At 41.6% G+C, this 27,223-nt stretch overlaps 1 protein-coding gene across 3 annotated transcripts; it reads left to right on the forward strand.

Annotated features, from left to right (window-relative positions):
- Positions 1–41: 41 nt before the first annotated feature.
- Positions 42–25,917, forward strand: cep295 (centrosomal protein 295). 3 transcript variants are annotated; one of them, XM_048162152.1, is made up of 31 exons: positions 42–303; positions 3,976–4,176; positions 4,822–4,946; positions 5,108–5,201; positions 5,282–5,401; positions 6,452–6,592; positions 6,679–6,862; positions 7,039–7,188; positions 7,268–7,477; positions 8,205–8,311; positions 9,272–9,454; positions 10,223–10,290; positions 10,372–10,621; positions 10,691–11,032; positions 11,134–11,269; positions 11,374–11,529; positions 11,618–11,779; positions 13,728–13,759; positions 14,154–14,247; positions 16,433–16,576; positions 16,739–16,825; positions 18,459–18,559; positions 18,637–19,027; positions 19,106–19,222; positions 20,886–21,343; positions 23,930–24,067; positions 24,139–24,211; positions 24,286–24,453; positions 24,535–24,622; positions 24,912–25,011; positions 25,353–25,917. In XM_048162152.1, the coding sequence occupies exons 1-31, from the start codon at positions 196–198 to the stop codon at positions 25,389–25,391; spliced, it is 4,767 nt and encodes a 1,588-aa protein (XP_048018109.1). In that variant the 5' UTR covers positions 42–195; the 3' UTR covers positions 25,392–25,917. The 3 variants fall into 3 exon arrangements, with proteins under 3 accessions (XP_048018109.1, XP_048018107.1, XP_048018106.1); XM_048162150.1 differs by having other exon boundaries at positions 10,694–11,032; positions 24,532–24,622; XM_048162149.1 differs by having other exon boundaries at positions 43–303; positions 24,532–24,622.
- Positions 25,918–27,223: the final 1,306 nt, after the last annotated feature.

Below are 27,223 nucleotides of genomic sequence, written 5' to 3' on the forward strand. Positions count from 1 at the left end.
GAGGTTTAAATAGAGGAAGTGACGCAGCAGCAGCAGGACTGAAGCAGCCGTTGGGGTCTGTTGTTGACATGGAGCAGATCAAACAAAAGTCTCTCGTCAATCTGTGCTCGTGTGGTCCGCGGACAGTGAAACCCTTCGGTGAAGTATGATGATGTTTGGCAGAAGTGCTGTATGTGAGGAGCTGAACTGAGTGAAATGAGGAGGAAGTCGAGCAGCGCGAGTCGCGTGAGACTCAGTCCGAATGAGGAGGCGCAGCTGGTGCGCGAGGAGCTGGAGAGCCGGAGGAAACTGCGCCTGCAGCAGGTCAGAGTCGAGCAGCGACACCGCTGAAACACACTCACTGACCGCTGAAACACTCGCACTCACCGCTGAAACACACGCACTCAATGCTGTAACACTCACTCACCGCTGAAACACACTCACTCCCCGCTGAAACACTCGCACTCACCGCTGAAACACTCGCACTCACCGCTGAAACACACTCACTCCCCGCTGAAACACTCGCACTCACCGCTGAAACACACGCACTCACCGCTGAAACTCTCTCACTCAACGCTGTAACACACACACTCACCGCTGTAACACACACACTCACCGCTGTAACACACACACTCACCGCTGTAACACTCTCACTCCCCGCTGAAACACACTCACTCCCCGCTGAAACACACTCACTCCCCGCTGAAACACACTCACTCCCCGCTGAAACACTCTCACTGAAACACACACACTCACGCTGAAACACACACACTCACCGCTGAAACACACACACTCACCGCTGAAACACACACACTCAACGCTGAAACACACACACTCAACGCTGTAACACACACACTCAACGCTGTAACACACACACTCAACGCTGTAACACACACACTCAACGCTGTAACACTCTCACTCAACGCTGTAACACTCTCACTCAACGCTGTAACACTCTCACTCAACGCTGAAACACACTCACTCAACGCTGAAACACACTCACTCAACGCTGTAACACACTCACTCCCCGCTGAAACACTCTCACTCCCCGCTGTAACACTCTCACTAAACGCTGTAACACTCTCACTCCCCGCTGAAACACACTCACTCCCCGCTGTAACACTCTCACTCCCCGCTGTAACACTCTCACTCAACGCTGAAACACACACACTCCCCGCTGTTACACACTCAACGCTGTAACACTCTGACTCAACGCTGAAACACACACACTCACCGCTGTAACACACACACTCCCCGCTGAAACACTCTCACTCAACGCTGAAACACTCTCACTCAACGCTGTAACTAGGGCTGTCAAAATTGCTAAAAAATGACGTTCGAATATTCCCTCTAAAAAAACATGAATATTCGAACATCTGGTTGCGCATTTTGTCAATGACGCGCATTACGTCAATAACAGGACAAATTAATAAAAAGAGACATAACTGCTTGTATAGGTAGTCTATTTAAGTTTAAACATATTTGACAATGTATTACCTACACGAAAACAAGTAAATCAACTAATGGCCAAGACCACAGACCTCACTCTCTCTCACCCTCACGCTCTCTGCGCATAACGGTTTAAATGAACAAACACATTTTGAGTGCTGATCAAGAGTTTTGTGCAAGCAACACACACACTCAACGCTGTAACACTCTCACTCAACGCTGTAACACTCTGACTCAACGCTGTAACACTCTGACTCAATGCTGTAACACTCTGACTCAACGCTGTAACACACTCACTCAACGCTGTAACACACACTCACTCAACGCTGTAACACACACTCACTCAACGCTGTAACACACACTCACTCAACGCTGTAACACACACTCACTCAACGCTGTAACACACACTCACTCAACGCTGTAACACACACTCACTCAACGCTGTAACACACACTCACTCAACGCTGTAACACACACTCACTCAACGCTGTAACACACACTCACTCAACGCTGTAACACACACACTCCCCGCTGTAACACACTCAATGCTGTAACACTCTCACTCAACGCTGTAACACTCTGACTCAACGCTGTAACACACTCACTCAACGCTGTAACACACTCACTCAACGCTGTAACACACTCACTCAACGCTGTAACACTCTGACTCAACGCTGTAACACTCTGACTCAACGCTGTAACACTCTGACTCAACGCTGTAACACACTCACTCAACGCTGTAACACACTCACTCAACGCTGAAACACACTCACTCAACGCTGAAACACACACTCAACGCTGTAACACTCTGACTCAACGCTGTAACACTCTGACTCAACGCTGTAACACACTCACTCAACGCTGTAACACACACTCACTCAACGCTGTAACACACACTCACTCAACGCTGTAACACACACTCACTCCCCGCTGAAACACACACACTCCCCGCTGTAACACTCTGACTCAACGCTGTAACACACTCACTCAACGCTGTAACACACACTCACTCAACGCTGAAACACTCTCACTCAACGCTGTAACACACACACTCCCCGCTGTAACACACTCAATGCTGTAACACTCTCACTCAACGCTGAAACACACACTCAACGCTGTAACACTCTGACTCAACGCTGTAACACTCTGACTCAACGCTGTAACACTCTGTCTCAACGCTGTAACACTCTGTAACACACACTCACTCAACGCTGTAACACACTCACTCAACGCTGTAACACACTCACTCAACGCTGTAACACACTCACTCAACGCTGTAACACACACTCACTCCCCGCTGAAACACACACACTCCCCGCTGAAACGCACACACTCCCCTGTAACGCACACACTCCCCGCTGTAACGCACACACTCCCCGCTGTAACGCACTCACTCCCCGCTGTAACGCACTCACTCCCCGCTGTAACGCACTCACTCCCCGCTGAAACGCAACACTCCCCGCTGTAACACACTCCCCGCTGTAACGCACTCACTCCCCGCTGTAACGCACTCACTCCCCGCTGTAACGCACTCACTCCCCGCTGTAACGCACTCACTCCCCGCTGTAACGCACTCACTCCCCGCTGTAACGCACTCACTCCCCGCTGTAACGCACTCCCCGCTGTAACGCACTCCCCGCTGTAACGCACTCACTCCCCGCTGTAACGCACTCACTCCCCGCTGTAACGCACTCACTCCCCGCTGTAACGCACTCTCACTCAACGCTGACGCACTCTCACTCAACGCTGACACACACACGCACACACTCAACGCTGAAACACACTCACTCCCCGCAGTAACACACTCACTCAACGCTATATAAATTTAATTTGGAGATATTTAGTTTATTAATTTTTCCCCCTACTCGCTATAGTACTGTACTGTGTATTATTTATTTATTTTATGGTATTGTAATTTATGTATTTTAATGTTTATTTTTTCATGGAACCTTAATCTAGTTTTATTGTATTCATTTTGTAATAAATATTTAATGTAAACTATTTTATATCGAAATTGTATTTTAACATTTTTATTTATCTTAATCTTTATTATATTTAAACTTTTTAAATACAGTTTTTCTCTAAACATTTCTATGGAAGCTTGTTTTCGCCACTTAATAACCTTTATTTTTTATTGTGACTTTATTTAGTTTATTTCTGCTTTCAAATGGAGCGCCTTTTAATAGACAAAGCCGTAGTTCACTGATAAGCCGCGCAAAATCGGGTTCATTATTGAAGTCGATTCATCTTCGATACTGAACGCGATTTTGCGTGGCTTGTCCGTGAACTACGGCTTTGTCTATTAAAAGGCGCTACATTTGAAAGCAGGTGATGGCGATTTAGCGGTAATCAGGGAACCGGCTTTACTGACGAAATGCGCGTGAGAATCGCATGCGATATATCGCCCAGCCCTACCTAAACATCATGATTTTCATTAAAGCTGCTTTGAAACCATGTGTAGATTTACAGCTAATTTTAAGTATCATTATGTATAAATGTTGGCCTCCACTGGTAGTATTTATGCAGTGTTTGTGTTTATTGCGGCAGGTGCGCGAGCAGGAGCGCTACATCGCGCGGCAGGTACGCAGGCAGGTGCAGGAGCGCAGACAGCAGCAGCTGCACATACTGGCAGACTCACTGCAGCTCGAGTGGCAGCAGCAGCACACGCACAAACTGCAGGCCTTATCCAGACTCTACCAGCACAGCCTGAAGTCTGTCGGCCACGGACACCGCAGCGCTCAGGAGAATGTGAGTGAACGGCTGGAAGATTACTTCAGCATGTAGTGAAAGTCCTCTTCATCTGTTTTCTAAATGCATGTTAAAGATCTTACTGTGAACAATTCATCCATGTGTACATTTCCTCCCTTTTTGTTTTTTGTTTTTTTTGGACCTTGTAATGTTTCATCAAAATGTCAAAACTGGATCTCCCATTGACACATGCAGGATTCTCCAGTCATTTAGTGCTTTAAGCCCTGCCCCTGCCAGCTCACGCTCATCTGCATACACTTCAGGGTGCCACGCCCACATCTCAACATCCAATCAACAACCGATGCACAGAACCAAAAAGAATATTTTCTCTTTGCATAATCTGTTACGCTCGGATGCACATCACAATGTGGAAGAAAATGTTGATTAGTTCCGTTTCATCACAACTTTAAAGGGAAAACAAAAATGATAATTGTCATTTTCTCATCCTTGTATCGCTCCAAACCTGTGTGACTAACTTTCTTCTGTGTGTGGACTATATTTTCATTGTATGCATTAAAATAAACAGCTAGACATTTCTCGAAGTATCCTCACAGGTTCAGAATAGCATGAGCGTGAGTTAATGATGACGAGTCTTCAGTTGTGGGTGAGCGATCCCTTTAATGACTGTTGCCTGTCTGTCTGTAGGAACCTGATTTGGAGGCTTTTGCTCAGAAGAGTGTGGAGAGGCAGGAGCGAGCGGAAGAGAGGCATCGGGAGGCGCTCCGAGAGCTCAGCGCCCGCAGACATGATGAGGAGCAACAGCGCTGCAGGTCTGCACACACTACTGTACACGCTCAAGCTCTGGGTTGTGTGCAAACAAACTGCCTAAAAAGTGATCCGTGCCACTAGTGGCTTCAAATGGAAAACTGTTGTTTCCTTTCATATGTTTTGTGTCATGATCATGTGGAAATTGATGTGATTGTGACTACAGGCACATTGAAGCTCGAAGGAAAGCTCTCGTAGAGGAAAAGAAGCGAGCCGTGAGAGTGGCCAGTCTGCCGCCGCCTCCGCCAAACCCAGTGGAGGTACAGACCCAGTCAGTGTCAGGTGTTGGAGAGCTGTTGGCGCATGTGATGTCATTATTGTGATGTGTTTCCTGTCTCAGAGCATTGAGAAGACGACGGCACGTCCGCTCAAGTCAGCAGCAGCAGCAGAGCGCTTCTCTGTCACACACTGTCACATGCCACAAACCGCTGTGGACCGAGAGACCCACACTGAGCAGCAGGTACATGCATTGAAGATTGATGTGAAGGCAAAAATATATCATCTTTTTATTCTATTCAATATAGTTATTTATTTGCTCTGAAATGAGATGAAACTCTTCCCTCTCTATCAGAGGAATCAAACTGCTACAGTTTTGTAGCCAAATAGATTAAAAATGTTTTAATGAAAATCTTGTTAAACTTTGTCACTGTCCATTAGGGGTGTAACGGCACACAAACATCATGCTTCTGTATGAGAAAACTAAACAAAATTGCTTTTTTTGTAATTATTAAACAATGGTTTATTGAACAAGTTGTCTCTTTAAATTAAATTCAATTATAATTAACATTTTCTTAAGGATTAAAAATTATCTCATCTAATGATACAGTAAACTATATACAGGGAATTTCTTGCAGATTACTATAATACAGGTTACAAATAACAATAGAGCCCAAACTATTAAATTCAGTTGCTATTTATTTTTAGATACAATAATAAACGCACAAAATAAAAAATAAATGAAAAAAAAGACATGTAAATTGCACATAAGGCAGATTTTGCATTAACTTATACAATTATTTTTTTAAAAATATGATCGTTTAGTTTGTCAAATTGCTTTCATAAATTTATTTAAACATATATTAAATTATATTTACTTTGCCTGTTAGCTTATATTTTCTTTAAGACATTACTAACATAGTGCATATATTTAGTGAAACGCTCCTCTAGAGTTCATTTCTCGAGTGAACTAACATGCTGTGGACACTGAATGACTTGCCTGAGGTGAATGTAATGCTACATGAGATATTATTCTCAAGCTGTTTTATTGATGTATTGATGAACTTTCCACGGTTGAAACACTGGTTGAGAAATTACACGTAAACATATCTATGGGCACTTCTCAATATCCCTCCTCGTTTCCTCGCTCCTCCATCCTATGACCCGGAAACTGATGGAGCTCAATTTTCTAATTGCTATTTTCCTCCAAGACAAAACGAATACTTGTAGAGCTTTTCTCATGGAGCTGGTGAAATGTTCTTGACTGATGAATGCTGTGATGTTTTCTGCACAGCCGAGCGCTCAACAAGCTGCAGCGCTGGAGTTCCAGCGGTTGGAAGAGCTGTGGCGAGAGGAGGCTCGTGACCGGCAGGAACAGCTGGAGAAGGCACGACTGCGAGGAAACCACGCGCTCCGGAGAGAGCAGAACACGCAGGTAGAGCTGCGGCCCATGATGCCGGGTCGGAGTGTTGTGGGTGCTCGAGTGTCACATCTGTGTTTCTGTCGTCTGTGTGTCTGCAGGATCGCGCGCGGCTGCTCTGTGAGTTGGAGCGACTGCAGCAGGCTGATTTGCTCCGCCGCAGACAGGCGGTCAACAGTGTGCCGGCGCAGATCTTTCAGCCTCTCTACAGACAGGAAGAGCTCCGGGACGAGCAGCAGCGGGATCTTGAGATCGCCTTTCAGGACGTGTACACGGAGGAGCGCAGTATGTGCTTTCACTTCTGTGTGTGTGTGTGTGTGTGTGTGTGTGTGTGTGTGTGTGTGTGTGTGTGTGCGCTCCAGACAGGAATGATCACTCGAACCCTGTGTGTTGTGTGCTCTGGATGTGATGTTGCATCTCTTCTGCATATTGAATGCTTTCCATCATTTGATCTTCTCCAGAGGTCAAAGGTGACTTGGTGCTGCAGCTGGTTCCTGAACCTCTTCCTCCTCTGTCTGCTGCTAGTCATGATGAGGAGCTGGATGTGACCCTTGACCCTGAATGTGCACCTGAAGGGGAGGAGCCTGATACCCCAGTGACTGAAGCACCCGGTGGGCAGCCAATTGGAGAGCAGTATATGTCATCTGCAGTGACGGGGCCGCAGTGATATTCTCTCTTGTGTTTTGGCAGATCCTGGCAGGCGGGCTCTGAGGAGACTGCTGGACCGCATCAGGAGCCAAAGAGCTCGGCATCGAGTCGCTGCTATGACACCGACGTCACATGAGGGAGATGCTGAGGTGGAAGTCTTGAGTGTTGAAACGGGATCTTTGAGCAGCCAGGAAAAAGCACCAGAGGGCAGTTCAGAGGAGCAGACGCCCAGCCCGACACACACTGATGACGGTAAAGCCTCAGCTTTGTTTGTCACTTACACATGTATACTTTTAAGGATGCTCTTAGTAATACCTGTTATGACAGGGATGATACCACTATTAAATTGTATACTGGATTAAAGGGCTAAACATTCTGAATGACACTTTCTTTCTAGCAACAACAGTTGCTAAATCAATATCCTAACTAAAATTTAGCCTCAAATAATGTGTAGTTGTCTAAAGGACATTTTACACTGTACACTGCAAGCTTTTGCCCCACCTGCACATGTACTGCTTATACACGTGAAGCAAGTTTAACATGGATGCAAAAGCAGTTTCTGTGGTAAGGAAGAGCAAAAATACTGCATCTGGGACTGTTGCTAAATATTGAGGATAACATGAGGGAAAACCAGTAGGGCTGCCCACGACCAAAGGTTTTCCTAGTCCACTGGTCCAGCTGTGTTAACGATCTGTCTAATTTTTCCCTTAGATTAACCAACTAATTACAATTTGGTTAACTAAGCCTCTTTTCGTCGACTAAAGTTTGATCGATTTATTAAGGGCAGCCTAAAAACCAGAAATGATGCATATTATATTTTTCTACCTGTTACTCACGCTGCACATTTCCTTCATTTGTGGTTGAACTGATCCTTTTTCTGTGTAAAATAATCATTTTATTTATTTTTCAGTGTTTTTTTTAATAATAATAATCAGTTTAGAGTCAACCCGCTCATTTGTCCTGTGGTCTCTCTGCGCAGGCGCTGATGTAAGTGATGAAGCTGTAGTGGCAGGAACGTTGCTGCCGCCAGAGGAACGAGACCAGCCGATGCCAGCATCTGCCGTGAGCGAGAGGAGAGCAACCCATGTGAGTTCAAATATCACTGTCTGTGTTCTTTACAAGTGACGTTTGGCACAAATGATGCGGTTCCCGTACAAACATGCATCATTACAGTATAGATGCTGAGCTGTGATGTGAAACTACTGTACCTGAAATGCTTGTGAAACACACTTGCTTTATGGAGGTCTCTACACTTGAACTGAGCTCAGTCATCATTCACCTCATGCTCTGATCTCAATTATTACCAGATTAATAAATACATGGACGTAAAATATTGATGAGTCACTCTTTAAGACGGTCAAATGCTATGTTCCTGAATGAATCAGCCATTTGAATGAATCGGTTCACAAGCACAAACTGTGCCAAATAGTTTTTCTGTTTTACCACAGTAAAAGGTGCGAATATAGCAATTAAAAGTGAAAGAAAGGTTTATAATCCCCGAAAATGGGTGATTTGGGAAAAGAAACGAGATTTCATGTTTAGTGTTTAAATTGTTAAATTCGTGGAAGATCGGGTTACCAGATTGCAAAACAATAGTCAAATGGCTCACATTTTAGGGCTCACAAACCTCTTGATTGGGCACAAATCCAAATGTTTCTGTGGTTATGTAACATTTAATTGCTAATCTATTTTTATTATTATTATTATTATTATTTGTAAACAAAGCTTTGTGTTTTACTCATGTTGTAATATTAACAAAAAATGCCATTCACATACAAAAAAGCTTTGCCATACCACTGTCACAGCCCTAACTTCAAAACGTCCAAACAAAACTTAGTCCAAAACAAAAATTAGGAATAGCATAATGGCGGCACACTAGAAAATATTTTCCAGCATTAAATGAAGACTCCAGAGCATCTAGCCTAACTACTAAAAGTTTGGTCTTCACAATAACTGTAACACTGAGGCCCTCAGAGGCCTTTTTTACCTTAATTTGTACTGGTTTAAGTACAACTGTAACAATCTTGCGTTTGACTTCCCATCCAGGAGGAGTTGCTGTTGAGACAGCAGCAGGAGCAGCTCGCTGTGCTGGAGGAGCTGGAGCAGAAACGGCGGGAGCTTGAGCAGCGCTTGAGAGAGACTCAACAGATGAGCGAGACGCTGCAGGAAGCTGCTCGGAGGCGTCCTGTGATTCAGGAGAGTGCAGAGCTTCCTGAGCCGCCTCCAGAGGTGCGTCTGTTCAAAGGAACACTTCCTTAAAGGATTAGTTCACTTTCAAATAAACTTTTCCTGATAATTTACTCACCCTCATGTCATCCAAGATGTTCATGTCTTTCTTTCTTCAGTTGAAAAGAAATGAAGGTTTTTGAGGAAAACATTCCAGGATTTTTCTCCATATAGTGGACTTCACTGGCCTCCAAAACGACTGAAGGTCAAAATTACAGTTTCAGTGCAGCTTCAAAGAGCTCTACATGATCCCAGACGAGGAATAAGAGTCTTATCTAGAGAAACGATCGGTCATTTTCGAAAAAAGTGCTTCCGCCAAAACCGCACTTTCGTATTCTTCAGAAAGCTTATTCTGTATGTCCTACACCTTTCCTATTCTACTTATGGAACCAACGCGCCGGCAGTTTCATTTTTTTCCATAAGTGTTTTGAAGAATGCAGAAACCGGAAGTATGTTCAAGGTGATATTTTGTGTTTATAAAGCATAAACGGTTGTGTTTTTATTCCTCGTCTGGTATCGTTTAAAGCTCTTTGAAGCTGCACTGAAACTGACATTTTGACCTTCAACCGTTTGGAGGCCAGTGAAGTCCACTATAAGGAGAAAAATCCTGGAATGTTTTCATCAAAAACCTTAATTTCTTTTCCACTGAAGAAAGAAAGACATGAACATCTTGGATGACATGGGGGTGAGTAAATTATCAGGAAAAGTTTATTTAAAGAAGAAACACTGGATAAAATTGAATATTAATGAATATTGTGTGTGTCTGCGCAGGTTGACGCAGATGACCTGCACACTCAGAGACTCCATCAGTACCAGCAGAGACTCTTGCAGCAGAACAGGTCAGACTGGATCAAGACACAGAGCAGCAGCGCATGTGATTAAGCAGATGTGTGAAGCTGTGCTTGCGCTCTTTTCCACAGGCTTCATAAGAAGAGTGTTGAGGAAGCACGTCGACGACTGCAGGAATATCAACACTCTCTTAAATTACGATACGGCATCGGCAGCACAACAGCAGCGCGAGCGACACTCCAGCAACCTTCTGTGAGCTCAGAGACTGTCGGTGATGGGACACGTGCTTCACTTCCTCTCATTTTTAACCCTGATGCTTGTGCCGCCCATCCAGGAAATGCACCTGCTAGTCAGTTTCCAGCTCGCCCTGTTCAGACACAGGTTAGTGCTCGACTACAGTCACTCCAACGTCCTCATCATACACCCGCTTCACTGCATCTGTTTTCACAGCAGGCTCTCTTCAGCCCACCCAAACCCGTCGGGTCTGATTCGAGCCGCCCCTCAGTCCTCTCAGAAGGGCCACTGCTGGAAGCCCGTGCACAGGATGGACAGGAAGGCCATGTTCCTCTTCCTCCTCCCGCTGTGGTTCTGGAGCTTCTGCGCAGCCGGCTGCATCAAGCTGCATCTGCAGTGCCGCAGCCCGCTGACATCACTGGGTCAGTGACCGGACCTTCCTCCGGTCCTGCCGGCCCAGTCCAGAGGGAGGAGGAGGCAGACAGGCAGGAGGCGGTGAGACGGCACATGAGGAGACAGCGAGACGCCCTGCAGGCTCTGATCACAGCAGACGTACAGGTAGACATCACCTGACCAGTGAACCACAGGAGGATGGTGATAATGGATCCAGACACACAAATGTGATTAACCCTTACAGTGAACCTCTGTTCCTCTGGTAGGCTTCAGTGTCTGACTCTAGTGGCGCTCAGGCGGATCAGATGATTTTGAACACTCTGCTAAATGCCATTGAGGAGGCTAACAGACCCCCAGCAGCACCCATCCAGCGGGACGGAGCCACACTGACCCTCTCAAACGGTAAACTGAGTCCAGATGAGACAGATTCCCCACATCTCTCACCTTTTTCACCCCTGATGTGTTTGCATCACTCACTCTCTAATGGTGTTGGATGTATCTTGTAGACGGTGTTTATGATCCAGCCCCAGTGAATCGTGGGAGAGTGAAGCCACCAGTGTCTCGTCCACCCGCCCGTTTGGCGTTCTTACGGCAGATGGAGCAGCACGAACTCAGTGCTATACAGGAAGTGGACACTCCCGTCAACATCAGCCTGGACACAGGTACACCAGCTGACGTGAGCTCCAGCACATCTCGCACATCATCATTCAGCAGGTGTCTGACGTCATGTGCTGTGTTTGGCTCTTGCAGAGCTGCAGTCTGCTGCTGATGTGAGCGAGTCCAGCAGTGCGTCTCTGCCCGCGCTCACCTCTGACGGCAGTCACAGCCCAAGCGACAGGTCACAGGTCACGGGCAGAATCAGCCGCATGTCCTGGAGAGAAACGCTCCTGCAGGACTCCACTCCCTCACGAGGTACGAAATCTGCTCTGAGATGTTGATAAAACCAACTGCAAAGTCTCAGCAGAGCGACAGGTGTTCAGGAAAATACTGTGTGTTTGTTAGAGAAAGTGTATCTGTTGTGTGGATTTGACCATTTCTAACCCCTGTTCCTTTAGTTGTTAGATGTTTCTACTACTAGTACTAATTCTTTTGCTGTCAGAATAAGAACAGATTTATACCAGTGCTGTCGATTTAACATTTTAATTTTAGTTATGGAAAAAAATTAATGTAACCCCTTACATTTCAGATAGTTAATGATGAATATGATGCACGGCAACAACTCACTGATATAGCCTATAGAATGTGGTTATATGCTCCTAAAATTCAAGATATCAGGGCAGCATGAGTGCAAATACAATATTGATTTATACAACAGTTCAATAAATAATAAGTTAATATTGTGTTATATTTTACACACACTATTGTCTGTTTTTGCTCAATTGAAAATGTTACCTATAAAGTCAGAGCTGAACTGTTGTGCATCTCCGAGCAACACACAGGTGTTTAATCTCTGAATGAATCTGTGTTTTGAACGAATCAATCGGGGAAACCAGTGATTCAACGGCCCATTCATAAAGAGAATCATTTACTTCATTACTGAATGAATCAGCCGGTTAATCAAATGAATGAATGACTTACTCATTTAGACAGACTTTTTTCTTTGTACAGATGACAATGTTATCAAAACTATCCCCGTTCACACAGATCTGTGAAAATGACTATAAACACTGTATTGCGCATGCCAGACAAGTGGTTGGCGATGTCATTTTGTAAAGAAAGATTACGTGCCTGTGCATACGCACTCTTTTACAGACCACTCGTGCCAAACGCACATGCCTATTCACCTTATTTTTACAGTTTACTGCACTCATTATTCCCCTGTAGCGGCTAATTGAGTCTCACACATTCACAGAAAACACCATATTTCTGCGTTGACAAATAAGGTGGATGGACTGAACACGTAATATGCATGTCGTCACCGTTTCCACAGATTCGTGTTTTTGCAGTTTACACTGAGATTAAAAACTTCCACTTTGAAACGGCTTTTCAAAAGTTTGTGTTTTCAGGCCACAAATGCCATTGTCGTGTAAATGAATGACCAAAAAGCAAAGTTTTCTGTTTTTAGTTGGAAACGGTGTTGTGTAAACAGCCCCTGAGTTTAATATTTAGAGTATAACTTCATTTAAAAAAAAAATTATAATAATTTAAAGGGATGGTTCACCCAAAAATAAAAAATCTGTCATTTACTCACTCTCAAGTTGTTTCAAACCTGTATGACTTTCTTTTGCGGAACATGAAAGATCATTTGAAGAATGTTGGTAACCAGACTTTTGGAGGGTGAAAGAGTAAATGACTGAATTGTCATTTTTGGGTGAATTATCCAATATTTTTTTTTTTATTTTTTTTTTTTATATACACCCTTTAATCTCATGGCTTTATTTATGCAGCTTTAATTGCAGTGTAAATGCATTCATGCCACCTCTGAGCTGCAATAAACGCTCTGTAAATGTATCTAAATACCAATTCGGATGAAGCTTCTGAAAAAAAAAAAAAAAAGACTGTTGCAGCCTAAAAGTTTGTGTAATAAATTCTATGTTGATTCAAATAAAATATGCATGATGGACAGGTGTGACACACAGTTAAAGCTAATGATGAACTTAATGTTCTCTCCTAATTATTCTGATGAACATGGCTGTTTAAAACTGTTCAAAAAACATTTAAAATGTGCATTAGGCTTGTTGATCTCAACCTAGGGCCAACAGAATTCTAAAAATAAATCATGTCTAATTAACAAACGTGTGTATTGTGATCTATAGAAAAATCCCAGTATTTTGTTAGACAGTGCTGTTTGTTTCTTTGCCTGGTTGTACCTCAGATAGTTGTTTCTGCTTTAACACTTCTCGTCCTGTTGACTTCTCAGGTCCGTCCAGCGTGAATCAGCAGCAGGAGGAGGTAAGACTGTCTCTCTCTCACTGCAGATCACACACCTGACGCCACTGCTGACTGCTAACGCTTGAGATTCATTCTGAGATCCACAGTTTATGGATCAGTGATGAAAACTAGCCAAATCTGAGCGTGCCGTCACACCAGTGATTATGCTACGAGAAGCTGTGTGAGTGGGTGTGTGTCTGTGTGTGTGTGTGTGAGTGTGTGTGTGTGTGTGTGCGCGCGCACGTGTGTGTTTGAGCAATGATGAAAGTGTTTTGTACCTGAAGTACATGTGACTTTTTCATGTATGTTAATGAAGGTCTCTACACTTGAACTGAGCTCAGACGACGAGCTGATGATGATCAGTGTGTGTTTGTTGAATTACACTCTGTTAAACTATTCTCTCTTTGTTTGCTAGCGGTTTAGTGCTGGTTGTCCATCTGTTGATCCAGACTATCTCTCATCTACTACCATCTCAACAGGAAGCTACTTCACTAGTGACCATGAACCAGGTGTGTTTGATCAGTTACATTCACAAGCACAGTTTGTTCTACTCGATAGGTCTGAAAAATGAGTACTCAAGGGCGGGGCATGTGTGTCATGGCAACAATTAATACGATTTTAATTAACATTGTTAGGAAAATAGCACTACTTTATGCATCAGTATTTTTTAAAAAGATACTTCTACGCGAGATGAAAAGTGAATGAACGCTGTAAACTGAAGCACTTTCTCCACTGACTAACTTCACTGCGGTCTTCAATATTCAAATAACTATCGGTATGTAAAATCTTTGGACGTCCGTCAGCACAGAATTGATGATTGTTGGGTGTCTAAACTCAGTCCTGGAGGGCCACTGTCCTGCAACACACTTGCCTGGAAGTTTCTAGCCTATAGTAAGACCTTGATTAACTGGTTCAGGTGTGTTTAAATAGGGTTGGAGCTAAACTCTGCAGGACACTGGGCCTCTAGGAGCAGGATTGGACACCCCTGATCTGGAGTGATGTAAAAGTCACATGAATTCCGATATGGCTGTTCAGACAAGTATGCCCAAATGTCTGTTTTGTTGTAACTCATTTAAGACTGTGCTTATGAGGATAAAGTATTAAATGATCACAGAGTTGTGAGAAAACACGATGCAGATCCTCATCATGTGTGTCAACTCTTAAAGTGACAACAGCCTAATAAACCAGCTGCTGTCTGTGTCATTAATGTTAATCAAAGAACAAAATAAAAGGAAGAAAAGTCACTCATTGATCTTAACTGAATAACTTTTGTAGCTTATATATATATATATATATATATATATATATATATATATATATATATATATATATATATATATATATATATATATATATATATATATATATATATATATATATATATATATATATATATTAATCTAAATTATGCAGTGAAGACTGAAGTGTTTGATAACTGCTTTGATTCCATTTCCTACCTGTTAGATCAAATATTTAAAATGCACTCTTGTTTCTGTGTTAATTTGGAAATTAAATGTGAAATTATTTCAGTATAAAAATATATTAAAGGTGCTGTAGAACATGTTTTCAAAAGATGTAATATAAGTCTAAGGTGTCCCCTGAATGTGTCTGTGAAGTTTCAGCTCAAAATACCCCATAGATTTTTTTTAATTAATTTTTTTTTAACTGCCTATCTTGGGACATCATTAACTATGCGCTGATTCAGGCTGCGGCCCCTTTAAATGCTCACGCTCCCTGCCCTCCCGAGCTCTCGACTATTATACAGTGCATAAACAAAGTTCACACAGCTAAAATCACCCTCAAATGGATCTTTACAAGATGTTCATCATGCATGCATTGATTCCTGTAAGTACAGTATTTATTTGGATGTTTACATTTGATTCTGAATGAGTTTGAGGCTGTGCTCTGTGGCTAAAGCTAACATTACACACTGTTGGAGAGATTTATAAAGAATGAAGTTGTGTTTATGAATTATACAGACTGCAAGTGTTTAATAATGCGACGGCTCTTGTCTCCATGAATACAGTAAGAAACAATGGTAACTTTAACCACATTTAACAGTACATTAGCAACATGTTAACGAAACATTTAGAAAGACAATTTACAAATATCACTAAAAATATCATGATATCATGGATCATGTCAGTTATTATCGCTCCATCTGCCATTTTTCGCTATTGTTCTTGCTTGCTTATCTAGTCTGATGATTCAGCTGTGCACAGATCCAGACGCTAATACTGGCTGCCCTTGTGTAATGCCTTGAACATGAGCTGGCATATGCAAATATTGGGGGCGTACATATTAATGATCCCGACTGTTACGTAATGGTCGGTGTTATGTTGAGATTCGCCTGTTCTTCGGAGGTCTTTTAAACAAATGATATTTATATAAGGAGGAAACAATGGAGTTTGAGACTCACTGTATGTCATTTCCAACTCTTGTTATTCAACTATGCCGAGGTAAATTAAATTTTTGATTCTAGGGCACCTTTAAACTTGAATGTTAGGTGTGATTAATCATGATTAATTACAGAAAAATGTGACTATATATATATCGTTTTCATGATCGATCATCATGTTCAAATACTTGTGCCCATCCTTAGTCAATATGAGTTTTAAAATCCATCCTGTATGAGGGTCATTATCCGTCAGAAGAGAGCTGCCTCTGAATCTCGCTTCTGAAACTGTTTCTCAGATTCTCATCTCTGTATTGATCCTGATGAGTACGGCCTTTCACCCGCCGACCGGTCACATGAGATGAGCGGTTCTGTACAGCAGATCATTGACAAATACAGCAAAGAGCTGAACGCTTCACTGAGACATGCAGGAGTTCACGCAGGTAAACCTCATAAATATGGTGCATGTAGATGTGCTGTACACACACGTACACACACGTACACACACGTACACACACGTACACACACGTACACACACGTACACACACGTACACACACGTACACACACGTACACACACGTACACGCTCACATCTTCTCTGTGCAGGTGCAGTGAACTCTGAGTGTCAGTCCTGGTCCAGTGTGCTTCATGAGGAGGCACGAGCACATGATGGAGACGCAGCTCAGATCTCAGGTCAGCTCTTTTCCTCTGAGCTCCAGTTGACTTACAGACTGGTTGATTTGAAATAATCACGTCATCTTACTTGCAATTAATAATTAAAAATGATCATAATTACAGCTGTCGCAGTTACCTACTTGGGGAAAAGAGTTTTATATTCACTCCCACGGCATCAAAGATTACATGAACGCAGGTGTTTATATGGGTCTCTGCACAGAATAAAGAGTTCTGCACTTTCACGAATCCTCTCATTAAACCAGCCGAGTGACACAGTGTGAACAAGAGGTTCATTGTGCAGTGTGTTTGTGAGCTCATGCTGAAATGAAGAGCTTGACAGCTCCAGTGAATATAAAGAGCGCTCTTCTCTCGCTTTCTGTATATAATCCATTCACAATTTGAATGAGTCTTGTTATTCTGAGAGGACCAGCAGCTACATACACACAAGTTTGAGGAGTGACAAACTGTTTAAAAGTGGGAGTAAATCAGCTGAATTATGGTTTTTGTGTGAGTCACTTACTAAAGTGGGCTTTAATTTAAAGAGTATGACATACAGTTGCCACTCACAAATAGTAATTTAATGTAAATTCTGTTAATTGACATTTATTTGGTATATCAATCGGGCAGTCTTTGGTCTTATTAATCTATTGTGTCTTCCAGATCAAATCAAAATGATTTGGGTAAAGGGGAAAATTAAGTTTCATAACTTTAGTACAGGATTTAAGTTAAATATAGCCTAAATATAGAGCACTGCTTTTAGACATTTGACTATTGCTATTGTCGTCTTTAATGGCTATTATTGTTAATTTTAAATATTGTTCAATAATATTATTTTTTTTAATTATTAAATTAATTAATTAAATTAATTTAATTTGGTATTGAAAAAGGTCTTATGATTGTTTTTTTCGACTTAAGTGAATCTTATTTTACACCATTAAATGGTGGCAAAGACCGTCTATATCAGTGACTGGTTGTAAAGAAACAAGTTGTTTTAGTGCTGTCATGGGAAATCTTTTAAAAGGACAAAGATATTGCTTTCCTCAGCAGACATTCAAACAGCTTTTTATTTTTTTTTATAATGGATATAATATTATGGACATTGACCTTAAGAATAAATGCTATATCAGATGTCAGTAATACACTTGTTTAGTTTGGCAGAAGGAAGTAGTTCCTCACAAAAGAGGGTTTTTAAAGACAGTCTGTATCTTATTTATACACTCGTGCCATCAAACTGTTGTATAAATGCAATATCACACTCGTAGTCATGTGATATGACTGTATATCAGCATGGCTACTCGTGTGATATTGCTGTTATACCATTATATTTTTGCTGCATAATAAACTGTATTTGAAGTCATTCATGAAACCCTTCTGTGCATCAGTCGGCGAGCGACTCGCACTGTTTTGTTTGACAGACGTAGACAGAACCCGCCCTTTGAAAAGCCATTATTATTACTAACTGCTGCTGTAAGGTCAATACCAAGGGAAATAATCAATTATTATGTCCTAATTATGCAGCCATATTCTGAATTGCATTGATGTAAAATGTAAGTTAATTAATGCAGTTTCTTTATTAGCATTTCAATGTGGATTTTGTTACTGCATTTCTCACACACTTAAGTGTCTTATTCTGAGATGGTTTTGTTTTTAGATGCTTTCCTGCCGCTACAGCCCCATCCAGACATCGACTCCTCTTCTTCCTCATCTTCATCTAGAAATGCAGTGAGAGATGATCAGAGCAGTAGAGCACAGGTGCCACATATGCATGTTTGTCATTTCAATTCTCCTGACTCTCTTGCCATGCTAATATCCCGGCGTGATCATTTCAGGGCTGGAGCGAGACCGTGAACCGAATCCTTGAGCGCCTGTCTGATCAGTTATCGCTCAGACACAGTGAACAGGCCCACAGCAGCGCACCATCTGAACCGTCGCGTCTGTCATCCTCGCCGTGTACTGACCAGGACCGAGCTTCTGATTCTAGCCACTTCACAAATGAGTCGTTGCAGTCCTTGATGAACGGGGCTGGTCACGTCTCTAACTATTCAGACTCTCATTCAAGTGCTGAGCTCCAAGATCATTCGGCATCTCGTGAGCGGTTTGACGGGGGCCAGTCTGTTTTGAGCCAGTTGATTGGCAGAGCGTCAGATATCGGTTCATCTCAGGTGTTTGATCAGAGCAGCGCCCTCACCGGTGGACTGCAGGAAGTGCCTCAGAGCACAGGTAATGTTGTGAGGCTTTGGTGTGTGTCACTGACAGTGTGTTTCATTGCTCTGACTGACTGTCATTGTGTTGTTTCAGCTGCAGTCCCAGCGCTGCGCTCCAGTCTGGACCGGCCGTCTGAGATCAGGTCGTTGCTTTCACCTGCCTTACGGCACCCAGACGAGGACAGGAGTGCCTTTACTGACGCCCCACACGGTAAATGAAAGAAAAACGCTTATAACAGTTCCTGCAAGGCAGCGCTGAAGATATTCCATAAGTACTCCTGCTGCTGCTTTTAAATAGAAATAATTCAAATGCTTCACAGTGCTTTAAGGCTGTACTATATTGATAGTTACTCATACAGTTCTTCTGCTGCTTTCTGTTCATCTAACCAACAGTCATGACTAGGAATGCACAGAAAATTCATTTGATTTTGGTCAGAACAGTTTTGAAGGACAAAATCATTGACTGAAATAGTGACGTTTAATTAGCATGTCTATTTTTAGCATATCTACAGGTCGGCGATGTGGACGCTAGGGCTGTGCTGACAGCATTGATTTCTAGATTTAAATTGTTAGACTAAAAGATCTTGGTTAATTAAAATGACTAAGCGGTTTTCTGCTTGGTGAATAAAACTTAACTAAACCTTATGTTGCATGCCTCCCATCCAATAATCACAGTGAGGTTTTTGCTTTGAATTAAAATTAAATTAACTTTCAAATTCAGTCAATAAATGTGATTTATTTCTAGTGTGTGATGACAGATCACTGTAGCGCTCTTCCGCTTCACTACTAGTTACATCACCTAATATACATGAATTAACATATTGAAAGAACCAGCACAACTCACTGAAATGAATCACGTCTCGTTTAATCCATCAATCGGTGTTTAAAAAACTGTTTCAAAAACTTTCAAAATTCAAAGCTGAATTTTCAGCATCATTACTCCAGTCTTCAGTGTCACATGATCTTTCAGAAATCATTCTGATATGATGATTTGCTGCTCAAGAAACATTTCTGATTATCAATGTTGAAAACGGTTGTTTTTTTTTTTTTGTTTTTTTCCCCTTTTCAAAGAAATTAATACTTTTGTTCTGCAAGGATGCATTAAATTGATTAAAAGTGACAGTAAAGACATTTATAATGTTACAAAAGCTTTATATTTCAGATAAATGCTGTTATTTTGAAATTTCTATTCATTAAAGAATCTGGAACATTAATAATAATCAGAAATGTTTCTTGAGCAGCAAATCATATTAGAATGATTTCTGAAGGATCATGTGACACTGAAGACTGGAGTAATGATGCTGAAAATTCAGCTTTGAATCACTGGATATAAATTACATTTTAAAATATATTCACATAGAAAAGTTTTTACATTGTAATAATATTTCACAATATTACTGTTTCACTGTCATTTGGATCAAATAAATGAAGACTTGGTGAGCAAAAGAGACTTATTTTAAAAACATTAAAAAATCTTAGCGATCCCAAACTTTTGAACATAAATGTATGCAGTGTATTACATATTCATTACCTTTACTTAACCTCTTCAAAATTTAATGTTTTCATGGTGTATTCAGATATCATTTTTAATTGGTCACCATCTAAATGCTTATTGAGATCTTTAATTTCTGTGTTTTGGTAAAAAGTTAATTTTGGTGCATGACTAGTGATGATAGTATTGTAATATCATAATAACTTTGTAACCACTCCATAGTTGTCTTTATTCTGCAAAAACAATTTTTTTTTTGATGCAGCATATCACTTGTGCAAAACCAAAGACATGAAATATGAATATTCTGCTGCCTTGCTGGAGTGGTTTAGTTGGTTAGTTCCAGTGTTCGGTGCAGCTGATGTACGTTATTTTCTGTCCCTAGACGATGCCTCAGATTTGTTTCTTCCTCTGCCCTCTGATGTCACGAACAATGAGAGCGTGGACTGTTCAACAGCTCTTTGCGTCCCGCTGGAAGCAGAAAAGTGTGGCACAGATGCAAGCGTCGACGATGCCTCTGACTGGCTGGAGTCATCAGACCAATCCCTTCCATCCCTGCAGCACCTGCGCACAGACACGCCGATTCAGTCTCCGGCTGACCTGCAGATATCCATGGAGCAGCTCTCTCTTACCCACGAGTCCCTCTGTGAGACGGATGTAGTGGCAGATCCCACTGTCATGGACGTTAGCCGCATGCCACGCTCCCCTCTCAAGACCTGTCTACAGGAAGAAAGCCTTACACCCACAGTCCAGTTACCCACACAGGAAGTGACCTCAGCAATGCCACAGCACCAGTCAGCTGTGGAGGAAAACGTGCTGAGCGAGCTTCTGGAAAGGGCACAGGTAGAGTCTACAGAAACACCTCACCGTACAGCTCTGTGCTTAATTCTTTCAGTTCAACGAAAGAATCGGCTCATCCAACTAGGAACACAAGTTGATTTTAAACTTTTTAAATGATTTTTAATATGCCTGCTAAGGTAATGGCAGATCAATAGACTGCAACAAAATTTAAAGCACAAATCTCAGCACTGTCTTTGCAGAGTGCAGCATTAAAGGCTTCATTCACACAAAAAAATCACTACAGAGGTCTTTCACCAAAACATTGACTCTTCAAAATGCTTCAGATGTAATACACTGAATAAGCAAGAGCAGTGTAGTTCATTCTCATGCATCAAGCAAATACGATTGATCTTCCGTTAACCTTATTTGATGAGCTCTATGCATGTTCTCAGTGTTTATATGAGGAAAAAATGCCTAAATTAAAACATGTAAAGTGATCATGTCTCATCAGAAGACTCAACCACTCTATTTGTATGGATTAGTTTTACGATCTCTTTATGAACGTTTTGAAGCGTCAGAGTTTTGGGTGAACAGATTTTCAATGGAGGGAAAGAAATGTCTCGGGTTTAATTTAAAAATCTTTATTTGTGAATATGAACAGATGTGAGTAAATGACAGCATTGTCAGTTTTGGGTATCCAAATTGCTGGATCAGCCCCATTAATTAGAAGGGATCGTCCACATTCTGTTGACAATATAGTGTGTACATTAGTTCTCCCTCAGGCTTCCTACACAGTTTTAAAACCGTATGGGATTTGATTTGGTCTGAGAAAAGAGAAAGGAGAAGGGGAGAAAAAAAAAAAGCAGAGTATGGAAAAACACTTGCATTCCAGACTATTGCCGCTATTTTGTTTTCTGTAATAGAAAATTTAAGAATTTAACAAATGTATCATACAAGAAGTGTGTTTTCAGGGCAGTGATTCTTTAGTGATTGTCAAACATGACTGAATGAGTTCAAGGTGCACTTTTTCATTATGCAAAAATGCAGGTTATAAGCGTTTTGGGTTTCCTCTCACGATATTCCTAGAACTGTATTACTGAGCCTTGAAAAGGACCTTTGCAAAAAACAAAACAAAAAAAAAAAACACAATTTTGTGCATGAAAAAACCATTAAACTTAGCATATAGGATAGTGTACACAGCCATATTGAGCCATCAGCCCATTTCGCAGAGTGGTTTCTTGGCCGTCACGGAGTATGCGTTAAAGCAGACCTAGGCCTTGAAATATGATGTACTACCCTAACAAAGGCCAAATTTTGAGCAAATAGATCTCTATTTATTCATGTGCATCAAATGCTCTTGTTTTCTTCATAATAAGATGGCAGTGACACACAAAGGAAATAGGTTTTAATATATGTAAAACTACAAATTGTAATGCGTAAACGGAGAAAAAAAAATGTGAATAGTTTCTCGGACACACAGTTTCTTGTGTGCATGCAAAAGTCTATGTATATATTTTATTTTAGGTGCTCTATATATTGTCACTTTAAGAAAAAAAAATCAATGAAAACAATATTTACAGATGATTGTACTATATACCAAATATAAATCTGAAAATCTACAGAGGTTTGGAAATTTGAGTCTCAAATCATATTTAACAGATGGTTCATACAGCATTATTTTCAATGTTCACTTTCGAATGAAAATTAGCCCAAGCTTTACTCCCCCTCAAGCTGTCCTAGGTGTATATGACTTTATTTCTAATTTACACAATCGGAGAAATATAAATATCCTGACGCATCCGAGATTTATTATGGCAGTGAACAGGATTAACAAGATCTTACTTCATAACCTTTTTTTTCTTTTCTTTTTTTCTTTACACAAACGCATCACTTCTCTTCAGAAGGCCTTTATTAACCCCCCAGAGCTGTGTGGAGTATGTTTATGATGGATGAATGCACTGTCTTCAGCTCATACTCGTGAACCCTGTTCACTACCATTATAAAGCTCGGATGCGTCAGGATATTTATTAATATAACTCAGATTGTGTTCATCAGAAAGTCATATACACCTAGGATGGCTTGAGAGTAAATCATGGGGTAATTTTCATTTGAAAGTGAACTAATCCTTTAAAGTTATTCAGTCAAGAGCAGAGAGTGATTGTTTTTAGATGAACATGACAGACAGCAGCAGGTTTATTAGGCTGCTGTCACTTTAAGAGCTTATGCACGGATCCAATGCAACATGCATTTTCTCAACTATTTACATTCACAAACTGACTATTTTACCTGAATACTCAGCAAGACGGCATTTCGACACAATTTTGCATGCATTTGACCTTTTTCGTGCTTAAAGTTAATTTGGTAGTCGTGAGCTGTTTGAGAGGCCGCTTTATATTCCTGCGGGAATTACTAAAAGTTGGTGTCAGTTTATCGATACTGCAGAAAAGGAGAACAGTTTCAGATATTTCAGTATCGAATCCATACCGAAATATCGGTATCTTTGACAACAACCCTAACAACCCTCTCCAGTCACTCATGCTGGTTTACTTGAGCTTATTCACAAGAGTTTGTGTGTCGCACGCAGAAGCATCATTTAGGACATTCAGATAACGGTGTCTGCCGTCTGTAAACTCCTCTCGCTCTTGTCAGGCGGCGGGTGACGTGAAGGGCATTCTTGAGGAGTCCACCATCTCATTCATCAGCCTGCCAGAGTCAACACTACAGGATCCTGACCTCACTGAAGACTCAGGAAGTGAGCCACAGGAAGTCAGATCTGACCACAGTGAGGTGAGGCACAGATAAATGTGGGCATGCAGGAGCACCTAAGATTCAAACCTAACAAATCCTGTCTGTGGCAGGGCAAAACGCCGAGCCGTACGGTGGAAGACAACAGCCAATCAGAGGATCCAGAGCCATCGTTCCCTCATGCCGGTTGGTGAACCTGTTGGCCGTGAACTCTTCATGAGTGTGTGACCATGTTTATAGCGTGTGTGTTTGTGTTGCAGTGATGCTGCTGGAGTTTCAGTGCTCACCTGCTCAACGGCAGCGGCGGGAGGGTCTGGCTCAGAGGTCAGCGCTCAGGGCCGCACAGATCAGAGCCAGACACTCAACAACACGGCTCGAGCAACACGTGTCCAGAGCCACAGGACGCACGGCCCTCAAATCAGACACGGGTAACGTGTTTCCCACTGCAGCATGTGCTAATGAAATGATGGTGATTGTGTCTGAACATGTGATTCTTTCTCTGGCAGCGGACGGACTGAAAAGTGTTGCTGAGGTCAGGATCTGCACAGCCGCACAGAGACGCGTGGAAGAGGCAGAGATGCACCGGCGCACTGAGAGGTACGGGATCCTGAAGCCTCTGTAATGAACTATTGGCCAATCATGCAGTAGCTTGTATGTTGTCTAATGTTGAGCAGAGCAAATGGGCTGATGGGATATTTTTCAGTAGTTTTGCCTGTAGCTTGAAATTAGCCCATGCATGTATTCCAACACTGGTCACATTTAATACTTTCCACTATCTCAACAGCCAAAAGTGCCTGTGCTTCAGATTTGAAGCCCTGAATATTCTTTGCTATAAAATTAATCAACATAAGTGTGTGTTGTGGCTGAACTTCCTGTTGGGTTTCAGGTTGTACAGTCAGCTAGAGGAAGTTAAACGGCAGAAGGAGTTCCGGAGCCGTCAGGAATCGTACGCGAAGAACCGGGAGAAAGCCAAAGACTTCCAGAGGGTGAGACACGTGACCAGAACACACATTCATTCATAACACATCATGATGATCTTGGTCACGTGACTAGGATTTCAATGTGAAACATGTTTTCATTATTCATGAGACTCATCCAAAGGAAACGCATGGGTTTCAATGATCCTTCCTCAATTCAAAAAGTCATCTTGATGGGAATTTTGCAGATTTCAGCATGTCTTCCCTCAGATTTGATGCATGAATTTGCAGCTAAAACCAAGCAAACACAAACTTCACATTTGCCTCAGATTCACCCGAATATTCGACACAATAGTTCTGTGTTGTATGGATATAGACATGATGAGATTATTACCTTTTATCTTTTACAGAAGACGCTGGAGAAACTGAGGGCCAGACTGAAGCCATGATGATGTGATGTCTGTTACTGTTGTATGTTGATGAGATTTTAAAATGTCAAGCACTTTTATTTGTATGTCTGTATTTTTTTTTTTTTTTGTATTTTAAGTAAAATGTTATTTGATCTAATGGTTGTCATTGTGAATGTGAAATGCAGTGCTGAAAGCGATTTGGTGGTGCAATTGAAAAACCATAACCTACCGTGATGGGACGTTTCCATGGCTGATGGCATGAGCGCACGCACTGTCCCAATCCCAAATAAGAGTCTTTTATTTACAGATCATTGTGAAATTAATAGGGAGCTCTTAGTCATCAGCAAGGGAAGTATCCCATCATGCTTGTGCGAAGGGGATACAGACCTGTAATGCCATGCAATAGAAATGTTTCTGATTCTGCATGATTGAGGTGACGTTGATCATGTGACTGTACAAATGACTAGGGGCCATATTCACTTAAAATCTGAAGCTTAAATTTGAGCATTTTACTCCTAACTTTAGGACCCAGGAGTTTTGGTCTGAGAGTAATGAAAGGGTTAGTTCATCCAAAAATGAAAATTACCCCATGATTTACTCACCCTCAAGCCATCCTAGGTATATGACTATCTTCTTTCAGACACAAACAATCGGAGTTATATTTTTAAAATATTCTGGCTCTTCCAAGCTTTATAATGGAAGTGAATGGGGGTTGACCTTTTGAAGCCCAAAATAAATGCATCCATCCATCATAAAAATAATCCATACGACTCCAAAGGGTTTATAAATGCCTTCAGAAGCAAAGCAATGCATTTTTGTAATATAATCTAATATAAAATATAATCGCTGACTTCTGGTAACGGCCATATGTGAGTCTAGCTCTAGTGGAAAAGTGACCTCTGACCTGATGCGTGACACAATGACAAGAGGATAGAGCAAAACAAAACACCGGTCATGAATTAGAAGTCTAAAATGAGAATTTTTAAAGAGAAATGTGGAAGGAGCTTGAGTTTGTTGCCCGGCTCTTAGTTTGAACCGTGAGAGGCGTTTACTCTCACCTAAGATTACGCTACTCCTACATCCTACGTCACAGACTGGGTCAGAGGTCACTCATCCACTAGAACTAAGCTTGTGTTCAGCCATTACCAGTGAATTATTTGATAGTTTATAAAGTTCTAAATATGGACCTTTTTCTTACAACCCATCGCTTCTCTTCAGAAGGCCTTTATTAACCCTCTGGAGTCGTATGGATTACTTTTATGATGGATGGATGCGCTTTACTATTACAGCCATCTTACTATTATCAAAGTCCCTTTAAGACAAGTCATTTCACTCAGTGGCCATCTTTGAAACGCCTCTCGGGCATTCAAGTGCAGCTCCTATCTCTTTGAATGGGGAAACATCAAATTCTCCAAAGCTGTTTGCCAAGCTTCGATTAAATGTCATATTTGAAATCAACAATGAAATCTGACAACTGTCTCATAATTTTTGTTTCTAAACGCTCGAATCATGATAAAAAAAACTATTTTTCAGGCAGGATAAGTGATATATTGAAATCGTTAAGATGGGCGAGTCTACTTCACACTGCCGACACGAGTAACTCAACTAACATGATAGATTTCTTTCTGTATGTTATTATGTAGGATTATTAGCAGAAACTGATTTGAATATACATTAAGGCCTGGTTTCACAGACAGAGCTTAGATTAATCCAGGATTAGGCTTTGGTTCAATTAGGACATTTAAGTAGCTTTTAAATGTGCCTTAGAAAAAAACATTACCGGTGTGCATCTTGAGACAAAACAATGGCACTGACATATTTAAAGATATGTCAAGGCAAGTTGCTTTCAGTTAAAACAGCTCAAACATGCA

This window comes from Megalobrama amblycephala, linkage group LG16, assembly GCF_018812025.1.
Source record: "Megalobrama amblycephala isolate DHTTF-2021 linkage group LG16, ASM1881202v1, whole genome shotgun sequence".
NCBI classification, from domain to species: Eukaryota; Metazoa; Chordata; class Actinopteri; order Cypriniformes; family Xenocyprididae; genus Megalobrama; species Megalobrama amblycephala.

Excerpts from the sequence above, each read along its gene's own strand:
- cep295 (XM_048162149.1), top strand. The coding sequence starts at position 196 with ATGAGGAGGAAGTCGAGCAGCGCGAGTCGCGTGAGACTCAGTCCGAAT. Across the intron at positions 304-3,975 it reads GGAAACTGCGCCTGCAGCAG|GTGCGCGAGCAGGAGCGCTA; the intron begins GTCAGAGTCGAG and ends TTATTGCGGCAG. Across the intron at positions 19,223-20,885 it reads CTTTACTGACGCCCCACACG|ACGATGCCTCAGATTTGTTT; the intron begins GTAAATGAAAGA and ends TTCTGTCCCTAG.